General features: G+C 40.5%; 1 protein-coding gene across 2 annotated transcripts in view; it reads right to left on the bottom strand.

Annotated features, from left to right (window-relative positions):
* GCH1 (GTP cyclohydrolase 1) overlaps positions 1–2790 on the bottom strand; it is a 45069-nt gene extending 42279 nt beyond the window's left edge. The window contains exon 1 of one of the 2 annotated variants that reach the window (XM_047735708.1): positions 2286–2790. In XM_047735708.1, the coding sequence (XP_047591664.1) occupies positions 2286–2625 (340 nt within the window). In that variant the 5' untranslated portion in view covers positions 2626–2790. The remainder of the gene's footprint in view (positions 1–2285) is intronic. The other variant, XM_047735707.1, reaches the window with a different exon arrangement.
* Positions 2791–22146: the final 19356 nt, after the last annotated feature.

The raw sequence follows: 22146 nt of genomic DNA on the forward strand, positions 1-22146 counted from the left end.
GCTCAGTGGGTTGAGCCTCTGCCTTTGGCTCAGGTCATGATCTCAGGGCCCTGCAATAGAGCCCACATTGGGCTCTCTGTGCGGCGGGGAGCCTGCTTCCCCCACTCTCTCTCTGCCTGCCTCTCTGCCTACTTGTGGTCTTTCTCTCTCTCTCTGTCAAATAAATAGAAAAAAAAATTCATTTTAGCCATTTTGAGGTTACAATCCAGTGGCATTTAATATACTCACAATGTTGTGCAAACACCACTATCACCACTCTCTAGTTCAGAACATTTTCATCACCCCAAAAAGAAACCCATTAAGCAGCCACTCCCCATTCTATCCTCCTCCCCAGGCCCTGGCAACCCCTAATCTGCTTTCTGTATCTAGGTCCATGCACTTTTGAAGTAATAAGTTAACAAGTGTAAAACCATTTTCTAAGGTAGATTGAAGTGTTCTTTGGATTCATTAGCCCTCTGGCTCATAAGACAAACTTATGCTCACCATTTGTTTAAATAAACCTTGTGAATCACTTTAGGTAATTTTGTGACCTGTCTGGGAGTCAGAAATACCTCTCTCCTGTGAATTTGGCCAAGATTCCCAAAGTCTGACCCATGTTATGAAGGGGACTGCATTCAGTATCCACAAGAGGCAGAATGAGTAAGTCCCTAAAAGAGGTTTCTTCATTACATTGTGGAATGTTATAAAATGATCAAACATTCACCAAATGAAGACTGCTTATTCTTCAGTCTTTGCAGTTTGAAATTTGGCTTTTCAGTCTCTGAACTGTTACCATCAAGAAGTAAAAAAAAGAACTTGGACACAGAACTAGGACTTTCTTGGCTTTAGTATGTAGTATTATTTCCTTTTGGAGCCCCACCCCTCTCACACTGATTTCCCACCCTTCCTCTGGGGTGTGGAAGACCGAGCAAAAATAACTTAGCTTTTCCCGGGATCTATAAGGGGAGTCGCCGGACTCGTCATCAAGAAAATAGGGGCGCCTGGGTGGCTCAGTGGGTTAAGCCTCTGCCTTCGGCTCAGGTCATGATCTCAGGGTCCTGGGATCCAGCCCCGCATCGGGCTCTCTGCTCAGCAGGGTGCCTGCTTCCCTTCCTCTCTCTCTCTCTGCCTGCCTCTCTGCCTACTTGTGATTTCTGTCTGTCAAATAACTAAATAAAATCTTAAAAAAAAAAAAAAAGAAAAGAAAATAACAGGGGCAGGGTAGTTACCTTGCAAAGCAACACTGTTCTTTGAGACACGATGAAGGTAGAGGCTTCTTAGGCCAAATAACTAAATGTCACCAAGAGGCACCAAAGATTTAAGCTGGAAAACATCTTTGGTCCCAGTTGCAGAAGTCAGAAGCTTTCGTTCTCTTTTTTGTAAAGAACAGCACCATTCGCCCAGCAAATAAGCAGCTAAGTCCTCATTTTCCATTCTCCCTCCCCCATCCCCTACAGCTTTCCAACCTTCTGGGTGAAAGTTTGACCCGCCTCAGGCACGGATAACATTGGGCAAACCCAGCTTAGAGGTACTCCAATTCCGGGTCCCAGAACCCAGCGAAACTTCCCGACTCCCCAGGAGTCACTTAATTTTGAGCTTTTAGAATGGGGACGGGGGCTTCAAACAGCAAAACGTCACGCCTCAAATTCTGGGCAAGTCCATGCCCTGAGCTGGGCCAAATCCTGGGAAAGTCCTGAGATGGGAGTTAACTTGCAGTGGACCAAAGAGAATTAGAACTATCCCCAAAACCCCGGTGCCCTAGCAAGTCAGTTGAGCGTGCGGGTCTCCGAGTTTGCCACAAAGAATCACCCCCGCGGTCCAAGCAGACCAAGCCAAAGCTTCACCCCAGAACTATCAAAAAATTAGACCTCGAGAAGAGGGACGACCTAGGAAGAGCTCCCTTCCACGAGCGCCAGGCGATCCTAATCCTGGCAAGTCTGGGTTCGGCACGTGCTTCAGGCATCCGGCTCTGGGCGCTCGGGCGACAGGGGCTCCAGCCTCCCACCTGGCAGGTAGTTCAGTGACCGCTGTCCCCGCAACCCGAGGCTCAAGGATAGGGCTGCGCGCGGGACCGGGAGGACCCCGCAAGGACAGCTGAGCCGGATGCCGCGCACAGGGCCCTCGCCTGGGCGGGACAGCGGGGCCAGGGCCGAAGGTGGGGTTTGGAAGTGACAGCACTCTATCTTCTGCCAAGAGTGAGGCAACTCCGGAAACTTCCCCGAGCCGACGCGCGCCTCCCGCGGCCACCTACTCGGTGCCCGCAAGCCGGAGCGGCCCGCGCCCACGAGGCCGGCGGGCGCACTGACCTGAGATGGTCTCCTGGTAGCCCTTGGTGAAGAACTGCATGGCTGTGGCCGCCCTCCAGGGCGTCTTGAGCAGTCCCTGCCGCTGGGGGTCCTCGCCCAGCGAGCGCAGGATAGACGAGTAGGCGGCCGCCAGGTTGGGGAGGTTCAGCTCATTATCCTCCTCGCTGCGCGGCCGTTCGCCCTTCCAGCCGTCCGCCGGCTGGACGCTCTTGGTCTCCGGCCGCGGCGGCTTCTCCGCCAGCCCGCTCGGCCCGGATCGCGGCGGCTCCCCCTCGGGGAACCCATTACTGCACCTGGCGCCCCGCGGCTTTGCCGGCGCCCGCACCGGACCCTTCTCCATGGACCCGCCCGCTGCCGCTCCGGAGGGACTCTGGGACGCTTCGGGGACTGACACTCAAGCGCGCCGGAGGCCGCAGGCAATAGGCTGTGGCCAGGATCACCTGAGAAAAGTAGGCGACCGGCCAGGGACACCTCCTCTGCCAGGGACAGTGGCAGGCTGGAGAGCGCGGCGGTGCCTCCTTTTTATCTGCTGGCGGCTCGACCGGCGCCGCGGGGCGTTCCCATTGGCCAGAGCCTCCGCGCGTCAGGCGCTCGCCCCGCCCCCTCGCCTGTCCTCGGCAGGGCTCCTCACAGGGGCAGCCCCGGGGGAGGGGCGCGCGGGGGAATGGACCCCGCGAGCTGCGGAAAGTCCCCCGCCAGGGGCGGTGAGGCGGCCTCGCTGGGGACACGTCCGGCGCCAGCCGGGAGGAAGGGGTGGACCACTCGGGCTGTTCAGTGTGAACCGAATCCGAAAGGAAGCCGGCGTCGGGTGCTGGAACCTTGGCGAGGGGCGCATGCTCTGCGCGCACGGTCAGCCCTCTCCTAGGCGAGGAAAACGCTGCTTCAGAAGTGCTCTGGTCCCCTCGCTCTGCAAAAGATGACCCAACAGGTGGCCTCAAGGGGAAAAGACTGTGGGGTAAGGACACCAACTCCTATGCTTTTGGGGCAAGAGAATAATATGACACGAAACTCCTGCGTTGGTTAGTTAAAAATTGTCCCACGCACCTGCCACCTACGAGAACCCTCTCTCTGCTCCGAGGGAGAGTGTTACACCAAGTGGTCCTCGCGTGAGTCTCTGTATCTAGGACGATGGTGTTTGTGAGGGTCTGGAGAAAAATTGATTTACAAGAGAAGAAAAGTTAGGACTTTGATTAGAAACCCATTTGTGCTCTGGGGAAATTTGGTACTGATCGTTTTAGAGTGACGTGCTAAGCTCGCTCCTTTCCGCTAGTGTTGGTACAAATTGTGAAACGTTATTGATCAGCTGCATTCGTAACCAAGGACATCTGCTTTGACGTGTTTTCCTTAAGATTAAAAAAGGGGCTTTTTTTTTTTAATTGGCTGTTTTCCTCACTTGAGGAATTATTTCATAATGCCAAAGGTAAGTTTTAAAACACGAATCAAATTAATAACGTATGATTTGCTGCAGAAGGTTTCTAATGCTGACTTTCTGACATATATACAGATATTAAAAACCTTCAGATCATACAAACCAGGAGAGAAGCCCCTGAAATCGTTCCATACGAATATAGTCATTGTAATTACTAATTAGTATCTATTAGTATCTATTGAACATCTGCTCCAGACATAGCCCTGTTCTAAGCATCAAGGAAAGAAATACGGAAATTCCTCAGCCACCTTGGCATCTTTAGTCTCAAATAGAAGTGTTTCCGGATCCTGGGTGGCTCAGTGGGTTAAAGCCTCTGCCTTCAGCTCAAGTCATGATCCCAAGGTCCTGGGATCCAGCCCCACATCAGGTTGCCTGCTCAGCAGGGAGCCTGCTTCCCCCTCTCTCTCTGCCTGCCTCTCTGTCTACTTGTGATCTCTGTCTGTCAAATAAATAAATAAATAAATAATCTTTTAAAAATAAATAAATAAAATAGAACTGTTCTTGCCCATGTGGTTTTTAAAGATAGTTATTGAATTTCTATATGCATTAAATACCAAACTACATAAATCAAGAAATATGACCGTCCCTTGGGCTCTTTGTTAGTCTGCTAACATTTTTGTGAGTTTTTCCCCCCTCAGCAAGATCCTGCAACATTTTTTCCCTATAACTGCACTGTCCACTGTCCACGGGTATTTTCTGGTCAGAGTTATCCACTGGGTCTCAAACTGTTTCAGCATAGTTGGAGACAACATTACAGATAGCTTTGTTTTAGCAAATGAAAACAAAGACACCAAGTTAGGTACTTTTAAAAGAGGAAGGATTCCGTGGAGACATTTTCAATAAGATTTTTTAGTGGCAATCTTGTGCCTACCTTTAAAAGCGTTTGTAAACATTAACTACTGTTCTCTAAAGACAATTTCTATTAAATTTTACCCTAAAAATTAAATTTTCTTATAAACACTGCCACTGAGGCATCAGCACTTTTGTTACCAAATAGTGCAAAGTCTCTGGATTTGTTCTATGAAATATTTACTTGTTAAATGTAGACAATGCCTTTCAGCCAAATGCCAGAAGGTAATACAAGGAAGCTTTACAATCACCATTATAGACACAGTTTAACAGTGAAATGTAGGTTGTTGGTGAGGGTAGTTATAAGTAGAAATGAGAGAAGAGGGAGGAATAAACTAAAATAAGAGGGACATATTCCCCAGAATTTATTAGCACAAATTATTTCAACAGTAAAACTATGAGCTTTCACAGTCAGAAATTGTAATGGCATCTAGGTTTTCTAATCCAGTAAGGGACCCATTTTCACCTTGGACCCAACCTGGGAATTGCTTTCTATCAAAAAATAAAGGAATTTTTTTTTAATTCTCCCATTTTTAGGAGAGTAGTAGAACAGAGAGCAGATGAGTAAGATACACAGAGATTGAGTACTGTAATGCTTTAGAAATATATAGTCACTTACCAAGGGTAACAGGTAAACTAACCTTAGGCATTTGGCAATTTTAACTGGAAAAAAGTAAATTTTTTTAAATGTACTGGATGAAGATTTTATATTTGAGATTCAAACTTAAGAGGATATTCTTGATTAAGGTGGAAAGATGAACAAGAAAAGTGTCATCATTCCACTCCTAACTTCCAGAAGTAGGACTATGAAGTCAATACAATCCTGAGATGTCTCACTAAATCCCCCAAATGTCAGGGGAAGCAAACTAAATTGAGGCCCTTATCTTTTTTCTCCTCTGACTGAGGAGGAATGGAACAACGTTTGGAGAGAAAAATGGAACATTGAGCTGATTCTCTGAGATGGAAAGGAATGATCAACGGCTCTATACTGAGCTGAGGAAGGTGTCCACAGCCCAAAATTACCTCACAAGGGAAGGGTAGATGTATGCCAAATGTCACATGTCCCTGACAGAGGATCTTAAATCACCTCAAAAGAACTAGCATGTGCTAAAAAGAGGGATACTAATGAAGAGTGTGCTCTATGACAGATGAACACCATCCCAACCTTCACAGTCTCTCAACCATATATCACAGTCATATATCATAAGCATATATCACAGTCACCTCAACCCCCAAACTGTAGCAGAGTCAGGAAAGCAAATGAGCTTCCACAGTAATGGGAACACAAAGAAGTCATCCTCAATAATATTATGCATGGATGGAACAGAGAAACAGCATGGCAACCAGAGCAAACATACAATAGCCAAACAAACAAAACTAAACAATGGTGGAAATAATATACCATATAGAAGACACGAAGACAAAGAATGCAGCTGAGTAAGAAATAAAGCTCATGGAACAAAAGAAAATTCCTCACAAATGTTTTATGCTACAAAACAACTTAAAAAATATGAGTTCAGTATGATAAAAAAACTGAGATAATAGAATAATAAAATTGAAAAAGGAGTTACAGATTTAAGGAAATGAATTGAGAACCATCATTATTATGGAATTTCTTAAAAAGAACCATGTATAAAATAGATGCTGCAGAAAATGTAATTACTGACATGAAGAAAGCAGGTGAATGAATGCAGAATAAGAGAGAAAGATGAAAACTTTTAGAGAAGACAAAGATGATCCAGCATAAGAATAATTAGGGTTCCAAAGATAAAGAACACAACAAATGAGAGAGAATGTAGTCAAAGATATAATACAAGCATATTTCTGTACCAGAAAGAAACCCTTATATTTATATGCAATTGATTTTCAACAAGAGTGTCAAGACAATTAAATGGGGTAAAGAGTCTTTCAACAATTGGTACCAAGGTAAGTGGACATCCTCTTGCATGAAGTAAAAAAAAAAAAAAAAAAAAAAAAAAAGAACCTGGGGTGGGGATTGGTGAAATATGTGAAGGGGATTAAAAGGTATAAACTTCCAGTTATAAAATAAATAAATCATGAAGACAAAAAGTATAGCCTAGGGAATGTAGTCAGTTATATTCTAATAGCATATAGTGACAAATGTGACTACTCTTACTATGGTGAGTTCTCTATAATGAATAGAATTGTTAATTCACTATGTTATACACCTGCAGCTAATATAACATTGTATGTCAACTATAATAAAAAAAAAGAAAGAATTTGGATCACGATCTCACATCATATACCAAAATTAAGTCAATTAGATCAAATACCTAAACATAAGAGCCAAAATTATAAAACTCTTAGAGGAAAACATAGGCATAAAACTTCATGTCCTTGGATCACCCAATTAGATTTCTTAGAAATGACACCCAAAATGGAAGTAACTAAGGAAAAAAGAAAAGATAAATTAGACTTCACCAAAATTTAAAACTTTTGTGCTTCAAAGGACACTGTCAAAAAAGGGAAAATATAACACAGAGAATGGAAGAAAATATTTACAAATCATGCATCTGATAAGGGACTAGTATCTAAAATATATAAAGAACTCTAGGGCGGCTGGGTGGCTCAGTGGGTTAAGCCTCTGCCTTTGGCTCAGGTCATGATCCCAGGGTCCTGGCATCAAGGCCCACACTGGGCTCTCTGCTCAGCAGGGAGCCTGCTTCCCCCACCCCCTTCCTGCCTCTCTGCCTACTGTGATCTCTCTCTCTCTTTCAAATAAATAAATAAAATCTTAAAAAAAAAAAAAAAAGAACTCTAACAACTCAATAAAAAGACCAAAAACTGATGGGCAGTAATTCAGTGGACAAAAGAATTGAATGGACGTTTTCCCAAAGATATACATAGTCAAGAAGCACATGAAAAGATTCTCAATGCTATTAGCCTTCGCAGAAATGCAAATTAGGGTATGAGTGAATACTGCCTCACAAACCCTAGGACAGCTGTATTCAAAAAGATGATAACAATTGTTTCTGAGAATGTGAAGAAATTGGAATTCTCATACACTGCTAGTGGGAATATGAAACAGTGTAGCTGTTTTAGAATATGGTCAGCAGTTCCTCAAAAAGTTAAACATAGAATTGCCATATGACCCAGCAATTCCACAGCAAGTAGAAACCTAGGAGTAAAAAAACCCAACAAAACTGTTCATGAATGTTCATAGCACCATTATTCATAATAGCCAAAAAGTGGAAATAATCCAAATGTCCACCAACTGATGAATAGATAAACAAAGTGTGATACTAAGTGTGATATACATGTATACTGGAATATTATTCAGCCATAAAAATGAAGTACTGATATATGCAATAGCATGGATGAACCTTGAAAATATTATACTAAGTTTAAAAAAAAGACATGCAAAATGTCACATATTGTGTAATTCTGTTGTACAAAATACCTAGAATAAGCAAATCCATCAAGACAGAAAGTAGATTAGCGGTTGCCATGCTGCTAATAAGGTATGGTTTCTTTTTGGGTGGTGAAAATTTCCTGGAATTTGTGGTGATATTTGTACAACTTTGTGAATATATTAAAAACTATTGAACTGTATAGTTTAAAAGGATGAATTTTATGGTATCTGAATTATATCTCAATAAAAAGGATATTTCTCTTAAAAACTAAAAATAAAATTTGCAGAATATATCTATAATTTTCCTAGAACAATATGTTCTAGAAAAAATTTGAGACAGAATGCTTAATGCCAAGCTGGATAAACTTCAAGGATAAGGACAGTTTCAAGGATAGAATTTTCAAGCATCCACAGAAAAACAAAACAGAACAAACAACCACTGCCTAAAAAGGTTTGGGAGTAAAGACACAAGCTATCCGCTGGTTTTTCCACAGCAACAATCATTGCCCAAAAAAAAAAAAAAAAAAAAAAAAAAAAAAATTTTTTTTTTTTTTTTTGTGAGGAGACAGCTTTATAGCTTTAAGTAAGTTTTACCTACTCAAGAGAGCATTTAAGTACAAGGGGACACGGTCTTAAACATGTATGAACTCAGAAAATACAACTCATATAAGTTCTTTATTGAGAAAACCCTTTGATATGACATCCTGCTAATTAAGAGATAATCAAAATAAAGAACTCAAGAATAAAGAAGTTATAGCAAACATTTAAATATAAAATCAATTTAAATTTGTTAAATATTAAAACAATTCTAAGTACAAAGCCAATACTAAATCATTTTGAAATCATTGTTACAGAACAGAATATGAACAGTATGAACCTGGACATTATAAGAATAAAATGACTAAACAAAACCAAGATTTGGAGAAGGGAGATGGGTAGTCTTCACCCTTCATAAAAAGGAGCCAATAATATTATTTAAACTGAAACATATTAGGGGTACCTGGGTGGCCCAGTCAGTTAAGCATCTGCCTTTGGCTCAGGTCGTGATTGTGGAGTCCCAGAATCAAGGAGCCCTGTGTCTGGCTCCCTGCTGTGGGGACTCTTATTCTCCCTCTGCCCCTCCCCCAGCTTGCATGCTCTCTCTCTCTCTCTCTCTCTCTCTCTCTCGCTTTCGCTCTCTCTCAAATTTTTTTTAAAAATCTTTAAAAAAATAAAAATAGGCAGAAACATATTGGTAAAAAATCAAAAAATTTTTCATGGTTTTTATAATTTTTTTTAACTTTAGAGGAATTGTTAAAGAAATACCACAAAGAAATTTTGTGTCAACTTGACTGGGTTAAGGGTTGCTCAGATACCTGGTAAAACATTTCTGGGTACATCTGTGAGGTGTTTGCAGAAGAAATTAGCTTTTGAACTGGTGAACTGAGTCAAGCACATTGCCCTCCCTCCAATCTGTGGAAGGCCTGAATAGAACAAAAAGGTGGAGGCAGGGCAAATTCACTCTCTGTGCTTGGGATAAGACATCCATCTTCTCCTACCCTCAGATGCTGGACATCAGTGCTCCTGGTTCTCAGGCTTTCTGATCCAAATGAGGACTTACTACATCAGCCCCCCTCATCCACCCTGTTCTCAGGCCTTATGGACTCAGACTGAAAGTACAGCACAGGCTTTCCTGCTTGCTGAAGGCAGATTGTGGGACTTCTTGGCCACATAACAAAATGAACCAATTCTTATAATAAATCTCCTCTTCTATATATCTATATATATTTTATTGGTTCTGTATCTCTGGAGAAATCTGACTAATACAGATTTTTCAAAATATCTTCCTTCAGATTTGCTTCAGATCCCTTTTCTTCCTATTACATTAAATTAAATGAATGTGTTTCTATTAAAAATAGAATTTCTGATAGGATGCCATTTGGCAAAGGGTTTCAACCAGCTTTTAGTGAAGAGCTGAAAATTCATATTAGAATGCCACTGCATGTTATTCATAGTTACCACTCCAATAAACTGTATGTGGTTCTCATTCTGTAGAGTAGGCTCAGTTATAAATTCCATTAAAATCCCAAGGATGGAATAAGTCACATAGTACCCCAACTGAAGATTGGATCCCGACGCCCAGAGTGGGCAATCAGCTTAATGTCACTCTGGAAAGGCTGTTGTAGCCGTGTTTCTTGTCTGGGTGAGCTACATGTTAATGACAGCACAGGAAATACGGTTAGAGAATGCAAAATCTAAGTTCCTATTTCCTGAGTAGATGTGAAAAAAGTCAGGCAACACATGCGTCACCACCCTAACTTGTGCTAAGATTGTGGAATTCACAGGGAGAGCTAGCTGTGAAGCATTCTTTAGTCTGCTTGACAATGGGGGGTGAGAGTGAGGCTTCAGTCCTGGGATTCCTTCCTTTAGTTACTGCCTTGAGTCTGGACGATCTGCACACTCACTGTAAAATGCAACAAACCTCTTTCCATCCATGTTCCATTTAACCTTGTCAATGTCAGTAGGCACCAACAGAAGACCCCTAGAGACAATTTCCCCTATTCTGTATTGGATCCAAAACCAGATGTGGACCTTAAGGTTGAGAATCCCAAGCCAAGAAGGGGATATGTAAAGTTTCATGAAATCGCCCAATGCCTTCATTTTGAGTTGAGTCTCTCAGGATTTTAGTCAATTTCTAGGTATGTTTAGGGGGCCCTTTTTGGTCTGGAGCCTAGAATGTGCAAAATATTGTGGTGTTTTGGAGATTACCAAAATTAAGCTTGCAATCTGCTCTAGCTGAGTCAATTAAACTTCAGAGAAGGGTTCCATTAGTATGGCCCCATTGGTCCCATCATGTCATCAAGATCAGGTGTCATTCATTCATTCAACCAATATTTAGTGAACATGTACTCTACATCAGGCTCTGTGCGAGGGACAGGGAATGCAACAGTGAACAAAAAAGAAAACAAAAACTGTGCGCTCAAGGAGCTTACATTCATTCATTCAACAAGTTCTTTGTTGTGCTACCTCTACAACATATCTGCTTTTTTTTTATTATTGATTTCAGAAAAATTCTAGAGACCATTGCCACTTAAAAGTAAAACTATGTATGGGGCACCAGGGTGGTTCAGTTGGTTAAGTGCCCGACTCCTGACTTCAGCTCGGTTTATGGTCCTAGAGCTCAGGGTGTGAGATAGAGCCCCGCCTTAGGCTCCGCCCTCAGTGGGGAGGTCTGCTGGGATTCTCTCTCTTCCCCTCTGCCCCTCCCCCTACTCACACATATGATTTCTCTTTCTCTCTCAAGAATAAATAACTCTTTAAAAAAAATGTATTTAACTATTTAAGTTCACAAACTAAAAAAATAAGGGTCATGTCATATAGTGGTTAAGAAAAAAACCTGTGGTGTCACACTTTCTGGGTTCATGCCTTGGCTCCAACAGTTTCAGCTTGGTAACTACGGACAAGTCTCCTAACTTCTTTTTTTTTTTTTTTTTAAGATTTAATTTATTTATTTGTCAGAGAGGGAGAGAGCACAAGCGAGGTACAGCAGGCAGAGGGAGAGCAGACAGAGGGAGAAGCAGGCTCCCCACCGAGCAAGAAGCCTGATGCAAAACTTGATCCCAAGACCGTGAGATCATGACCTGAGCAGAAGGCAGCTGCTTAACCGACTGAGCCACCCAGGGGCCCCAAGTCTCATAGCTTCTTAAAAGCTTCAGTTTCCTTATCTGGAAAATGGGCTGGTTTAATAATAGACCTTCTTCATAGACTTGTTTTAAGGATGGGAGACAATCCGTGTAGAGTTTTGCAATAGCACTAGACACATAACAATTGAGTGATAAATATTAGCCATTGTTAATGGTTAAGGCATTTAAAATGCAAAAGGAATATTTTAACTATCAAAAGATCCCTTTGACAAGGAGTATTTAAGTGTCGATTTACCCAAGGGAATCTAAATTCAGACCAGAAAAGCTTAATATTATTTCATGATTAACTGAAAATCAATCAGAAGTTAAAATAACATAAGAATGTTTGTTTTAAGTTTTTCAGTAATAGATTGTGAGGTAAAACTGTAAATACTGTAAGTTTGGTATCTTTCAAATGCACTTTGTATAACCTCTGATCATGGAAGTACAGAATTATGCCTATTCACTGAGAAACATTTCCCACTAAACGCCCATACTTTGAGCACCCAACCAGACATGGTGAAACAGCAGGATTCAACAAGAAAGGCTGGCAAACTCATGTATGATGGAAAGAATGAGGAAGTGCTCTGTCATCTGAGACAAAGTTGATCTGGATACTGACCCATATATATCTACAAAGAGTGCCATCCCCAACACAGCCATGTCTGACGGGAAGGCTGCACATCTCATCCTAGAATTTCCACTTTTCCCAACCTCCTCTATCAATTAGCATGGTACTTATTTCTGGAGGATGCCAAGTTTACCCATAGTAGAGGATTTATTTTCTAGTCAGCAGATGCTTTCAAGTGGTAATTTAACTGTCAATGAAAAATAAATAAAAGGTGTTGCAAATTCTGTAAGATCTTAGCCATTCATGGAAGCTCTGTTGTTACTGAATGTATCTTCCTCTCAGTTGCCTGGGGAACTGCATTTTAATGTCACACATCAAGCAGTTATTTCCTGAATGTAATTGTAGTTTTTCTGATGCTATGGTTAAAGCTGTTCAAATGTTTGGCTTCTGGCAAATATTTCCTAACATCATTCATGACAGTGATGGATCTGAAGCAATTTTAATGCATTTTAAAATTCCACTAACTTGTTAAATAACCAGAGAAAGAATCCTATGTAAATTGAAAATATCTTTATTACCCGAAGAGGTGTCTGAGAAGATACATTCAAATTTGTAATGATCTGATGCTTTCAAGATTGTGGTTGGTCCTTTGCAGAATCACATGTAGAAGGCAGCCATGATCTCTCATCAGAGAGGTGTCTTATGGCAAGAGGAAGCCCTGCACTGGCTTGACCATTGGTTTCTTGCAGTCACTGCTAGATGCCTACCCAATATTCTCTCTTACCTTCTTTTTTTACTGAGAGATCTCCAGCTTTTCAGAGAGGCAATGTGGCTGGACTTGGCTAAAAACACATGTTTTCCAAGCTCTCTGCAGTTTCAATGGTCTTATGACATCATTCTACTCAAAGAGTTACCAGTCACTGGGTGGCATTTCTGGGAAAGATCTTTCATGGTATATGGATAGGTGCTCAGCTGATAGGCACATTATGTCCTTCACATTCTTTCTCTTAGCAGGAGCGCAGAAGCCTTGCTAGAAGTGGATTAGTCATCTTTGCCCAGGAAACCACATACATGTTCAAGATGGCTGAGCAGAAAGATAGGAAGATCCTAAGTCCCTGATAGCACAGCATAGCCTCCATTCTAGCCCAGGACCCCTCCCTCCAGGCTTCCCACTACTTGAGAAAAGTGAAACAATTTGTGCCACTAGTGTTTGGGTCCCTATCATTAAAAGCCAAAAACAAATCTTATCTGATACAAAATTTAGTACCTGTAAATGGAGTGCTGCAGGTAAAACTGAAAACTAAGTGTTTGGACAGAGGGCTTTAAAGATCCACCTGTTGGAGGCTGGAAAGCTAGTGGTCCCTGTTTTGGCAAGGCATTTGACCAAGCTGTCTCTGTTATACCTTGCTTGCTGTGCCTCAGTCAGCACTATGGTGGCGGATTAGGAAGATGGATGGAATCTGGTCCATTGAGGACATTTTTTTTTAAGTGCATTTTTTAAAAGATTTTATTTATTTATTTGACAGAGATCACAAGTAGGCAGAGAGGCAAGCAGAGAGAGAGAGGAGAAGGGAGGCTCCCTATTGAGCAGAGAGCCCTATGCGGGGCTCGATTCCAGGACCCTGGGATCATGACCTGAGCCAAAGGCAGAGGCTTTAACCCACTGAGCCACCAAGGTGCCCCTGGTCCATTGAGAACATTGCCAAGTCATTCTAGACGAGCTCTGCCACCCCCAGACTCCTTAATGGATAAGAATGGTCCTCTATATTTTCTTTGCATTTTATATTATAGAATCCATTCTAGTTAAGGCACATAAAAGAAAGGAATGACTCCAAGTACTTTGCATGGTGCCTGGCATATGAAAACTAAAAGGAATTTGTTAAACAAACAGGACACTCTTACCATCTTATTCTTGTCTCACTTCAGAATGTGCATCGATAAGAACATTGCTTTTGTTGGTTTTACCATTATCTGCTAGTTTATCATCCTTCCTTCAAGAAAGTGAATAACTTAAAAATTGATTAAATGACTAGGTTGGGGAAGCACTTGGCTGGTTCAGTTGGTAGAGCATGTGACTCTTAATCTCAGGGTCATGAGTTTGAGCCTCATGTTAGGCATAGAGTTTTCTTAAAAAATACACACACACATGCATACATAAAGTTGGACTTTCTGATAGCCAGGCCTAGCCCAAATCATAAGACAATAATACTACCTAGCACTTTTGAATGCTTTCATGTGCCAGACACTGTTCTAAGATCTTTATTATCTGATTTTTTCTTCACTACAACACCATAACATAAGATTACTATTATGCTCGTTCTGTCAGTGGGAAACTATTAGTTTTGTAGGTACAGGGGGCACACATAAGTTAGGCATCTTATCTGAGATCACACAATTAGAATGAATGAGTAGAATGAATGATCCAGGATTAATCCAAGTGTTCTAGCTCTTGACTACCACACTTTAATGTTACTTCAGTATTAATTTTCTTCATTCTTCATCATCATCCTCATTCTGATCTTGGCCTCTGTGATAGTTGCTATTACCTTATGAGTTTGGGATTTTAGTCTTTGGTTGACTTTGCTGTGTATTTCTCCTTCTACCCACCTGTGAGAAGGTGATTGGGTTGGGCATCATGGCCCCATGGAGGCAGGCTCTCTGAAGGAATGATTAATGTTTGTACTTAATGCTTTAAAAAAAGTTGTAAATGTGTTTTATTGTAACAGTAAGGCATAAACATTTGCTGGTTACTATATTGACTGGGTAGCAGAGAATTCTAGATGTCTCTATCTCCATTCTCCCCTTCTTCTAAAGCAATAGAATCCTAATTTTAATTGGAGTACGTGGCTACCCTTAATGAAGATACTTTCCTGACACCTTCACACTTAGATGAGGACACTGATTTCTGGGGGTATGGATAGGCGCTCAGCTGGACAATGGGATGTTAAGAAAAAGAATGTATTCAACTTTCAGGTTGCGTCTCACTTCTTTAGCCTGGAATGGGAACACAGGGGCTTAATGGATTATGTAGACAAAACAATCCCCTAGAGATAATGGAAAAACCAGATAGTTGGAGCCTGGAGCCTTAGTGAGTTTGCGGAGCAGAACCACTTATGTCAGTCCAGTCACATACTTCACAGAAAAATAAATTCCCCTGTTGTTTAAGCCACTGGTATTTTGGACTTCCATTATTGGAAACAGAACCTATGTTCTAATTAATACAACTGGGATATATAATTTAGACTTCAGAGCCAGACCAAAAGTGATGCAAACATCAATCATATGATATTGGCATCCTGCATATTTATCTGATTTGTCAACATTTAACTGACATCATTGTTGTAGAACTCTGTATTGATTAGAGAAAAATCCCACATTTTAATAAAAACAACTTTGAATCTTTCCTAGAATTAGACCCTTCTCTGATGACTTCTAATCTCAAAGCCTCCAGATTCCTTTCTGTAGCTGTTAAGGACTGTTTACCACTATTAGAGAAATGATCTTGCCATTCCCTTTGACTTTCTATTTTTTTTCTTGTTTGATTCAGTGTATGAATGTCTAGATTTGACAACCAGGGTCTACTGTAAGACGACACCCATCCCAGTTTGCCTGGTACATCCCTAGTTTTAGCACTGAAGGCATAGAAAACCCCTCATTCTTGAGAAACCATGATGGTTGTTTACACTAGTTATGCTTTAAATATGATAAGATACCCTGTTACTTTTCCAAGAGCTTCTGAGTTTTTATCTACAACTACCTTTCTACTTTTTTCCCTTTCATTCTCAACTAACATTTGTTGATTGTCCATTATATGCCAAGTATAATGTTAGGTTTTGGAGAAGTACAAAGGATAATGGGAAAAGGACCTTTTCATCTACTAAAGGAAACAGATGTGTAAATCTAATTATAATAAAGTATAATAAATACAATTAAAGAGGTAAGTGTGAAATATTTGGGGAGTACAGGGGAAGCAGTAATTTGAAATAATGTTTGAGTTAGGAAAGGGCTTTATTGAGAAGGAAGCATTTGCTATGCATCTTAAAGATGGTTAGGTACTCATCAAGCAGGGAATTTGTTTCTTACCACTTTGTCCTTCCTTTATAATGGAACTTTAATCTGAACCGAAGTTCAATACAAAACAAACCCCAAAATAATGGAAATGGATGCTCATTATTTATTATTTCTTTTTGTGAAATTTTTATCTGAATTTTTTTCCCACCCAGAAACATGTCATAGTAGTTCTGATTAAAGAAATGCAAACAGAAGTTGTTAGATAGATAGGAAGACTAATTAAAAGGGGCATACAGTTGATGTAAGCCCTTTTGACATTTCCCCTTACCATTCCTGGAATCAAAGGTGATGAGTGGGCTCGGACAGCCATCTTGAACCATGGACATTGAGGAAACTTTGAAAATGAGTGCACCAATGATGGCAGATTAGAAAAATAGAATGATACTTGGCTCCTGATAATTGTGGAGCAACCATAGGGGTCCTGGACTATCTACCTCAGGACTTTTACAAGAAAGAAAATTAATCATTTATGTATTCATACCATTGGTATTTACAGGTTTTGGATTATATGAAGTTAAACCTAATCACAACATATAAGTGACAAGTCGAATTTTTAGTGATTACTATATTAGTAGTCAAACACCCACCACTACTATGACAGTTTAAGAATTCTCTGACATAGTACATAGACATCATTCTAGATAATAGAAAAATACCAGGCAACCTTTGGCCATATCCCACTTCAGCCCCACTTAAGCTCCCATCTCTCTTCAGATGCCGGGTCCCTCTCTTACCACTTCCCCTCTTTTCAGGTTTAGTTCTATTTGCCCACCATGGCAACCATTACATTCCTGTCCATTTGTTAATTAGTTCATCTATACTCTAGGTCTAAACCTAGCTAAGCCCTGATGATCATGTACTTTCTACTCCCAAAAGATATTTTGCTTATCATGGACAACTTTCTTCCCTGTAAAGAACTCTATATTAACTCAAACTAACATTTCCCCCTCTACACATATGTTATCTCAAAATCCCAAAGCTTCCTCAACAAACCTGTAGCCATTTGTAGCAGTTCTATATCATTTCATACCCATGGAAAAGCTTGGTCCACAAAGGAAACTCCTAACTGAAGATGTATGGATTGAGTTTATACCATTACATGATAAACTGAAGCATATTAAACTTTCAGGATTTTGAGCAAAAATTGATTCCAGTCAGGCAGCACCAAACTGGAAGTGGTTAGGAAGGCTCCACCAAAAGGAGCCAGGGAAAAGACTTTTATAGAGAAGATATGGAAGCAAAGCAAGGAGATTATTTGGTTGGCAATAGCTTAAACAGTTGCCTTATTTGGGAAGGTGTAGTTGACTGTTTGTGATTGATTGTCCTTGGGTTTTGATTTCTTTACCTTGAGTCATTTACAACCTTGAGTTTTGGTTTGCTTGCTCAGGCCACAAAGACATTAAAGTTACCTCAATCTAATGGCCTCCTCGTTTAATTAACCTAACAATCTAAAGCCCTAACAATTTCTTCATACTCCGACTGTAGAGTACAAATTGCTTTTCTAAATCTAAGGAATGTGATCATTAATACCAATGTTATATATGTTTGTTTAAACCCATCAAGGTCCCAGAAAAAAATTCTGAGTTAATGTACTGTCCTGTTCAGGTATCAGACTTACATTTTTGTGAGAAAGCCTAGAGACAAAAACTGTTAGAATTTAGGCTGGTAGGGAGGTATTCTTGAGCAGGAAAGCCTCATTGCCCCTCAGTTTTCAATGAATAAGATACTCCCACTCCCAATCTTCAGCCTCTAAATAGAGCTGCCTTTGGCTTTCAGGTGCTACGAGGTATGAGGGAGATGAGAGAGGCTTCAGTGGAATTGGAAAAAGGGATATATCCCAGCAACCATAGTAAGTCCTGGGTCTTGGGAAATAGCATCACGTGGTTCTGTGGATCTGCAAAGTTGTGAAGAATCTACAAGGAGAGCTGTATAAACATTCCTCTGAAGGCTAAGTCAATTTCCTTCTCTTGACTCCCTGGTTTTACTTGACCTGTTTCTTTCCTCTTCTTTTGGCTTCTTCCACATCTGCCAAACTCTGCCCTCTCGCTTTTGTTATATACCTAATATTAATGATTATTTAAAGAAATGAAATGTATTTCCAAACTGAGTGTGTTTGTGTGTAACAATAATATATACATATATCTTCTTATTGAAATCTACACAATTTTATAGGAGTAGGCAGATGTAACATTTGTGAGTTTGGGAAATATAGTTTACTTAGAACAGTGAAACCTCTCAGAATGCTAACACAATAGGAGTATGTGTTTAAACAGTATATTCCAAGCTTCAGTCATTCAAGTAGCATCTGGCTCTCATGATTGTCCTTATTTCTGAGGATATTTTAAAAGCTCCATAAGCCACTGCATACAACCAAAAATTGGAGGGGTGTACAGAGATATTCCCAACTTTGTATGTTGTAATCACCTACCTTAAATATGATTCAAACCATGAAAGAGAACAGGCCCTTTAGTCACCAGGCCAGGAATGGTGTCCAACTAAATAAGGATCAAACACAAATCAAGAAATGACCAGGGGGCGCCTGGGTGGCTCGGTCATTAAGCATCTGCCTTCAGTTCAGGTCATGATCTCGGGGTTCTGGGATCGAGCCCCACATCAGGCTCCCTGCTCAGTGGGAAGCCTGGTTCTCCTTCTCCCATTCCTTCTGTTGGTGTTCCCTCTCTCGCTTTGTCTCTCTCTGTCAAATAAATAAATCTAAAAAAAAAAAAAAGCTTTAAAAAAAAAAAAGAAAGAAATGACCAGAAGGCAGAGAAACTCAACCCTCACCCTATATCCCTGAGCCACACTCTCTCAAGCCAAAGGAGAAAGTCTAGCTACACTCTAGGCTAATAGAGCCTTTACATGGAAACCTGTGAGCAGTGGCAGAGATTGAGAAGAAGAGCCTCCAAAGCCATTCATCCTGATTTGGGCAATTGTATATAGAGAGAAAACAGTTTGGCATTCAGACAAGCCTGTGGAATTACAATTTAGCCACTTATTAGAAGCTCTGTGCCTTGGGCAGATCCCTTAACCACTCTACTTCATTTTCATTTTCTGGAAAATGGGACTAACAATATCCTTCTTATAAAGCTACTGAAATAACTTTTTAAAATATAACGTACATGATATGATCCCATTGATATAAATTCTACAAACAGGGAGAACTCATCTGAGATGTTAGAAGTTAAGGTATTGGCTGTCTTTGAGAGAGGGGAGGGTCTTCGTTAAGAGACGGGAGCAGTGATAACTGAGTCAGCTTTCTGCTTTGAGCCTTTGTGGAGAAAAAAGGCAGGCCAAATTATCAGCAGTCTCTCTTCCAGATACAGTGCCTGCCCTAGGAGAAAGAGAATGGAAGACCTCCCTCCTGTCTCTAATGACTCTTGGAAGACCCAGGGCTGACAACCAAGAGCCTAGATTGTCACTGGGACACTTTCTTCCACATACCATTTGTCTTCCATCTGTTGCCTTGCCCTAAGACCAAATTCCAGTGGGATGCACGGCCATTCCCGTATCATTGATGTCCCCAGTCCTTAGATATCAGCCTGTGACAGTTTTTTTTGGTCCCGCTTCCCCTTCATAACCCCTGTCTGACTTTCTCAAGAGAACGTAACCCTCCTCAGGCATCGCGCTATTTATCTATGATATGCTGCAAAGAGGCAGTTAAGAAGGTTGGCTTCTGTATGGTGAAAACTTCTCACTTGTTTTCCTCTAGTATGTATTAGGAAACATCAGAAACATCAGAAACACTTTTCACTGGCAAACATACATCCAATTCCCACAAACAGAATCTAAAGCCATGTCCAATATCCTCTGAGCCCATAGAGAAGTTTCTTATTGTTTATTTTATTTTAGTATTTTCCTCTAACCACAAGGAAGATGATCACTTGGCAGCTATGATGAGAGGAGTCCAGGCCGAAGTCTGACAGACCTAGATTCCAAATCTTCTAACTCTTCTCTATACTGTGTGACCTTGAGAAAATACTTAACCTCTCCTCTCTGGGAGATATTTTCCTCACGTGCAAAAAGGGACAATTTCTTTTGAAAAAACACCTTGTTAATAATTATTACGATTACTGCAAATAATTTTTTAAGATTTTATTCATTCATTTGTCAGGGAGAGAGAGAGAACAAGCAGGGGGAGCAGCAGGCAGAGAGGGAGAAGCAGGCTCCCTGCCGAGAGGTGACAGGATGCAGGGTTTTTTTTTGTTTGTTTTTGTTTTTGTTTTTGTTTTTTGTTTTTTTGCCAATAGTAGGTTATATCAATTTACTTCACATAAGAACAGCGGATTGCAGGCCTGTGATTTCAGGTTTTGATCCCAGGATCCTGGGATCATGACCTGAGCCAAAGGCAGACATTTAAACAACGGTTCCACCCAGGCACCCAATAGCAAATAATTCTTTATTCTTTTTTTCCCTTAAAATATTCCATCACCTTTAAACAAAATAAGAGCAAAATAATTGTATTTCATATAATCTCTCATCTCTCTAAGAACAAAAAGCCTAACTGTGTGCGTGTGGCTGCACCTGTCTGCTCACTTGCATAGTGTCACCATTTCCCAGGAATCAATACAATTATTTGCCCCTAGACATAGTTTCCCAGCAACACACATCTTGAACCAATTCAGCTGAATTTCCTTTGTCATTTATTGCCACCTGGCTCCTGCATCAAGTGACTCTGTAACCTTCCACAAACATTAGGAGTATGCCTACTTAAGGGAAATGAATAAATGTTATGTTTACATTTACATACACTGTCTTTCTCTTGGGATTTTATGATACAGAGCAAAGAGCCATAGCCAAGGACACCATAGTCTCTTCAAAGGCAGCTGGGTAGGTATTTTGGTGCCATGCAAACAGAGCAGAACAGATTCCCTCCCAGGGTTTTCCGACCGGGAGGAAAGGCAGGACTTGCAACAACTATTGATGATCAAGAGAGACCCAGGAAATAATCTGATTTTTCTGCACAAGAGTCTACCTTGACATTTTCTCTTTCTTTCCACTGGGAACAGACTGACAAGTACCTTTAAGGCAAAACAACAGTCAAGTTATTGCCAAACCATTTAGCAAATAGTATATAAATTTTCCATGTTTCAAGTGTAAGTATCCTTCACTTTAAATTCTCTTTATCGGGAGCCTGGGTGGCTCAGTGGGTTAAGCGGCTGCCTTCGGCTCAGGTCGTGATCTCAGGGTCCTGGGATCGAGTCCCACATCGGGCTCTCTGCTCAGCAAGAAGCCTGCTTCCCTCTCTCTCTCTCTCTGCCTGCCTCTCCGTCTACTTGTGATCTCTCTCTGTCAAATAAATAAATAAAATCTTTAAAAATAAATAAATAAGTTCTCTTTATCTTTCCAAATCAAATTTTTAAAACCTCATTTTGTTTGGATTCTTGTAGGCAAGATGTTTACCTTGGTATTCACTATATGATTGCTAAGCAAATTAATCATTTTAAAATAATAATGTACAGTTTTTTTATTTGAAAAATAATGATAGATGTTTTTGATAGGGTTAAAATCTCCTATAACTTCACCACAATTGTTATCAATTTGCTATATTTCTTTTTAATCTTTTTATTTTCCTGTATATAGATGGTTATTTTTATTTCATATTGTTATATTCCATTGGCAACCTGCTTTGTATTCTATGAATTTTTCCATGTTACAACAAAATTTTTGTAGCCACTTTAAAAAAAAATAGCCTACTATCCAGTTAATTTGATAAATCTCTTATTAACAATAGAGTACATCATTATTCACTATCACTCAAGGATAATCACTCTCAAATGACCTTTGCCAGGGTCTTAAATTTGTACCAGGTATAGATAAGTAAATTACTCTTTACTTTTAAGGTACTTTTCCTTAGCTTGTACTTGAAAAAAATCTATTACAAATGATGTGAACTTGCATAAGTTATT

The sequence above is a fragment of the Lutra lutra genome, chromosome 7, assembly GCF_902655055.1.
Source record: "Lutra lutra chromosome 7, mLutLut1.2, whole genome shotgun sequence".
Lineage (NCBI taxonomy): Eukaryota > Metazoa > Chordata > Mammalia > Carnivora > Mustelidae > Lutra > Lutra lutra.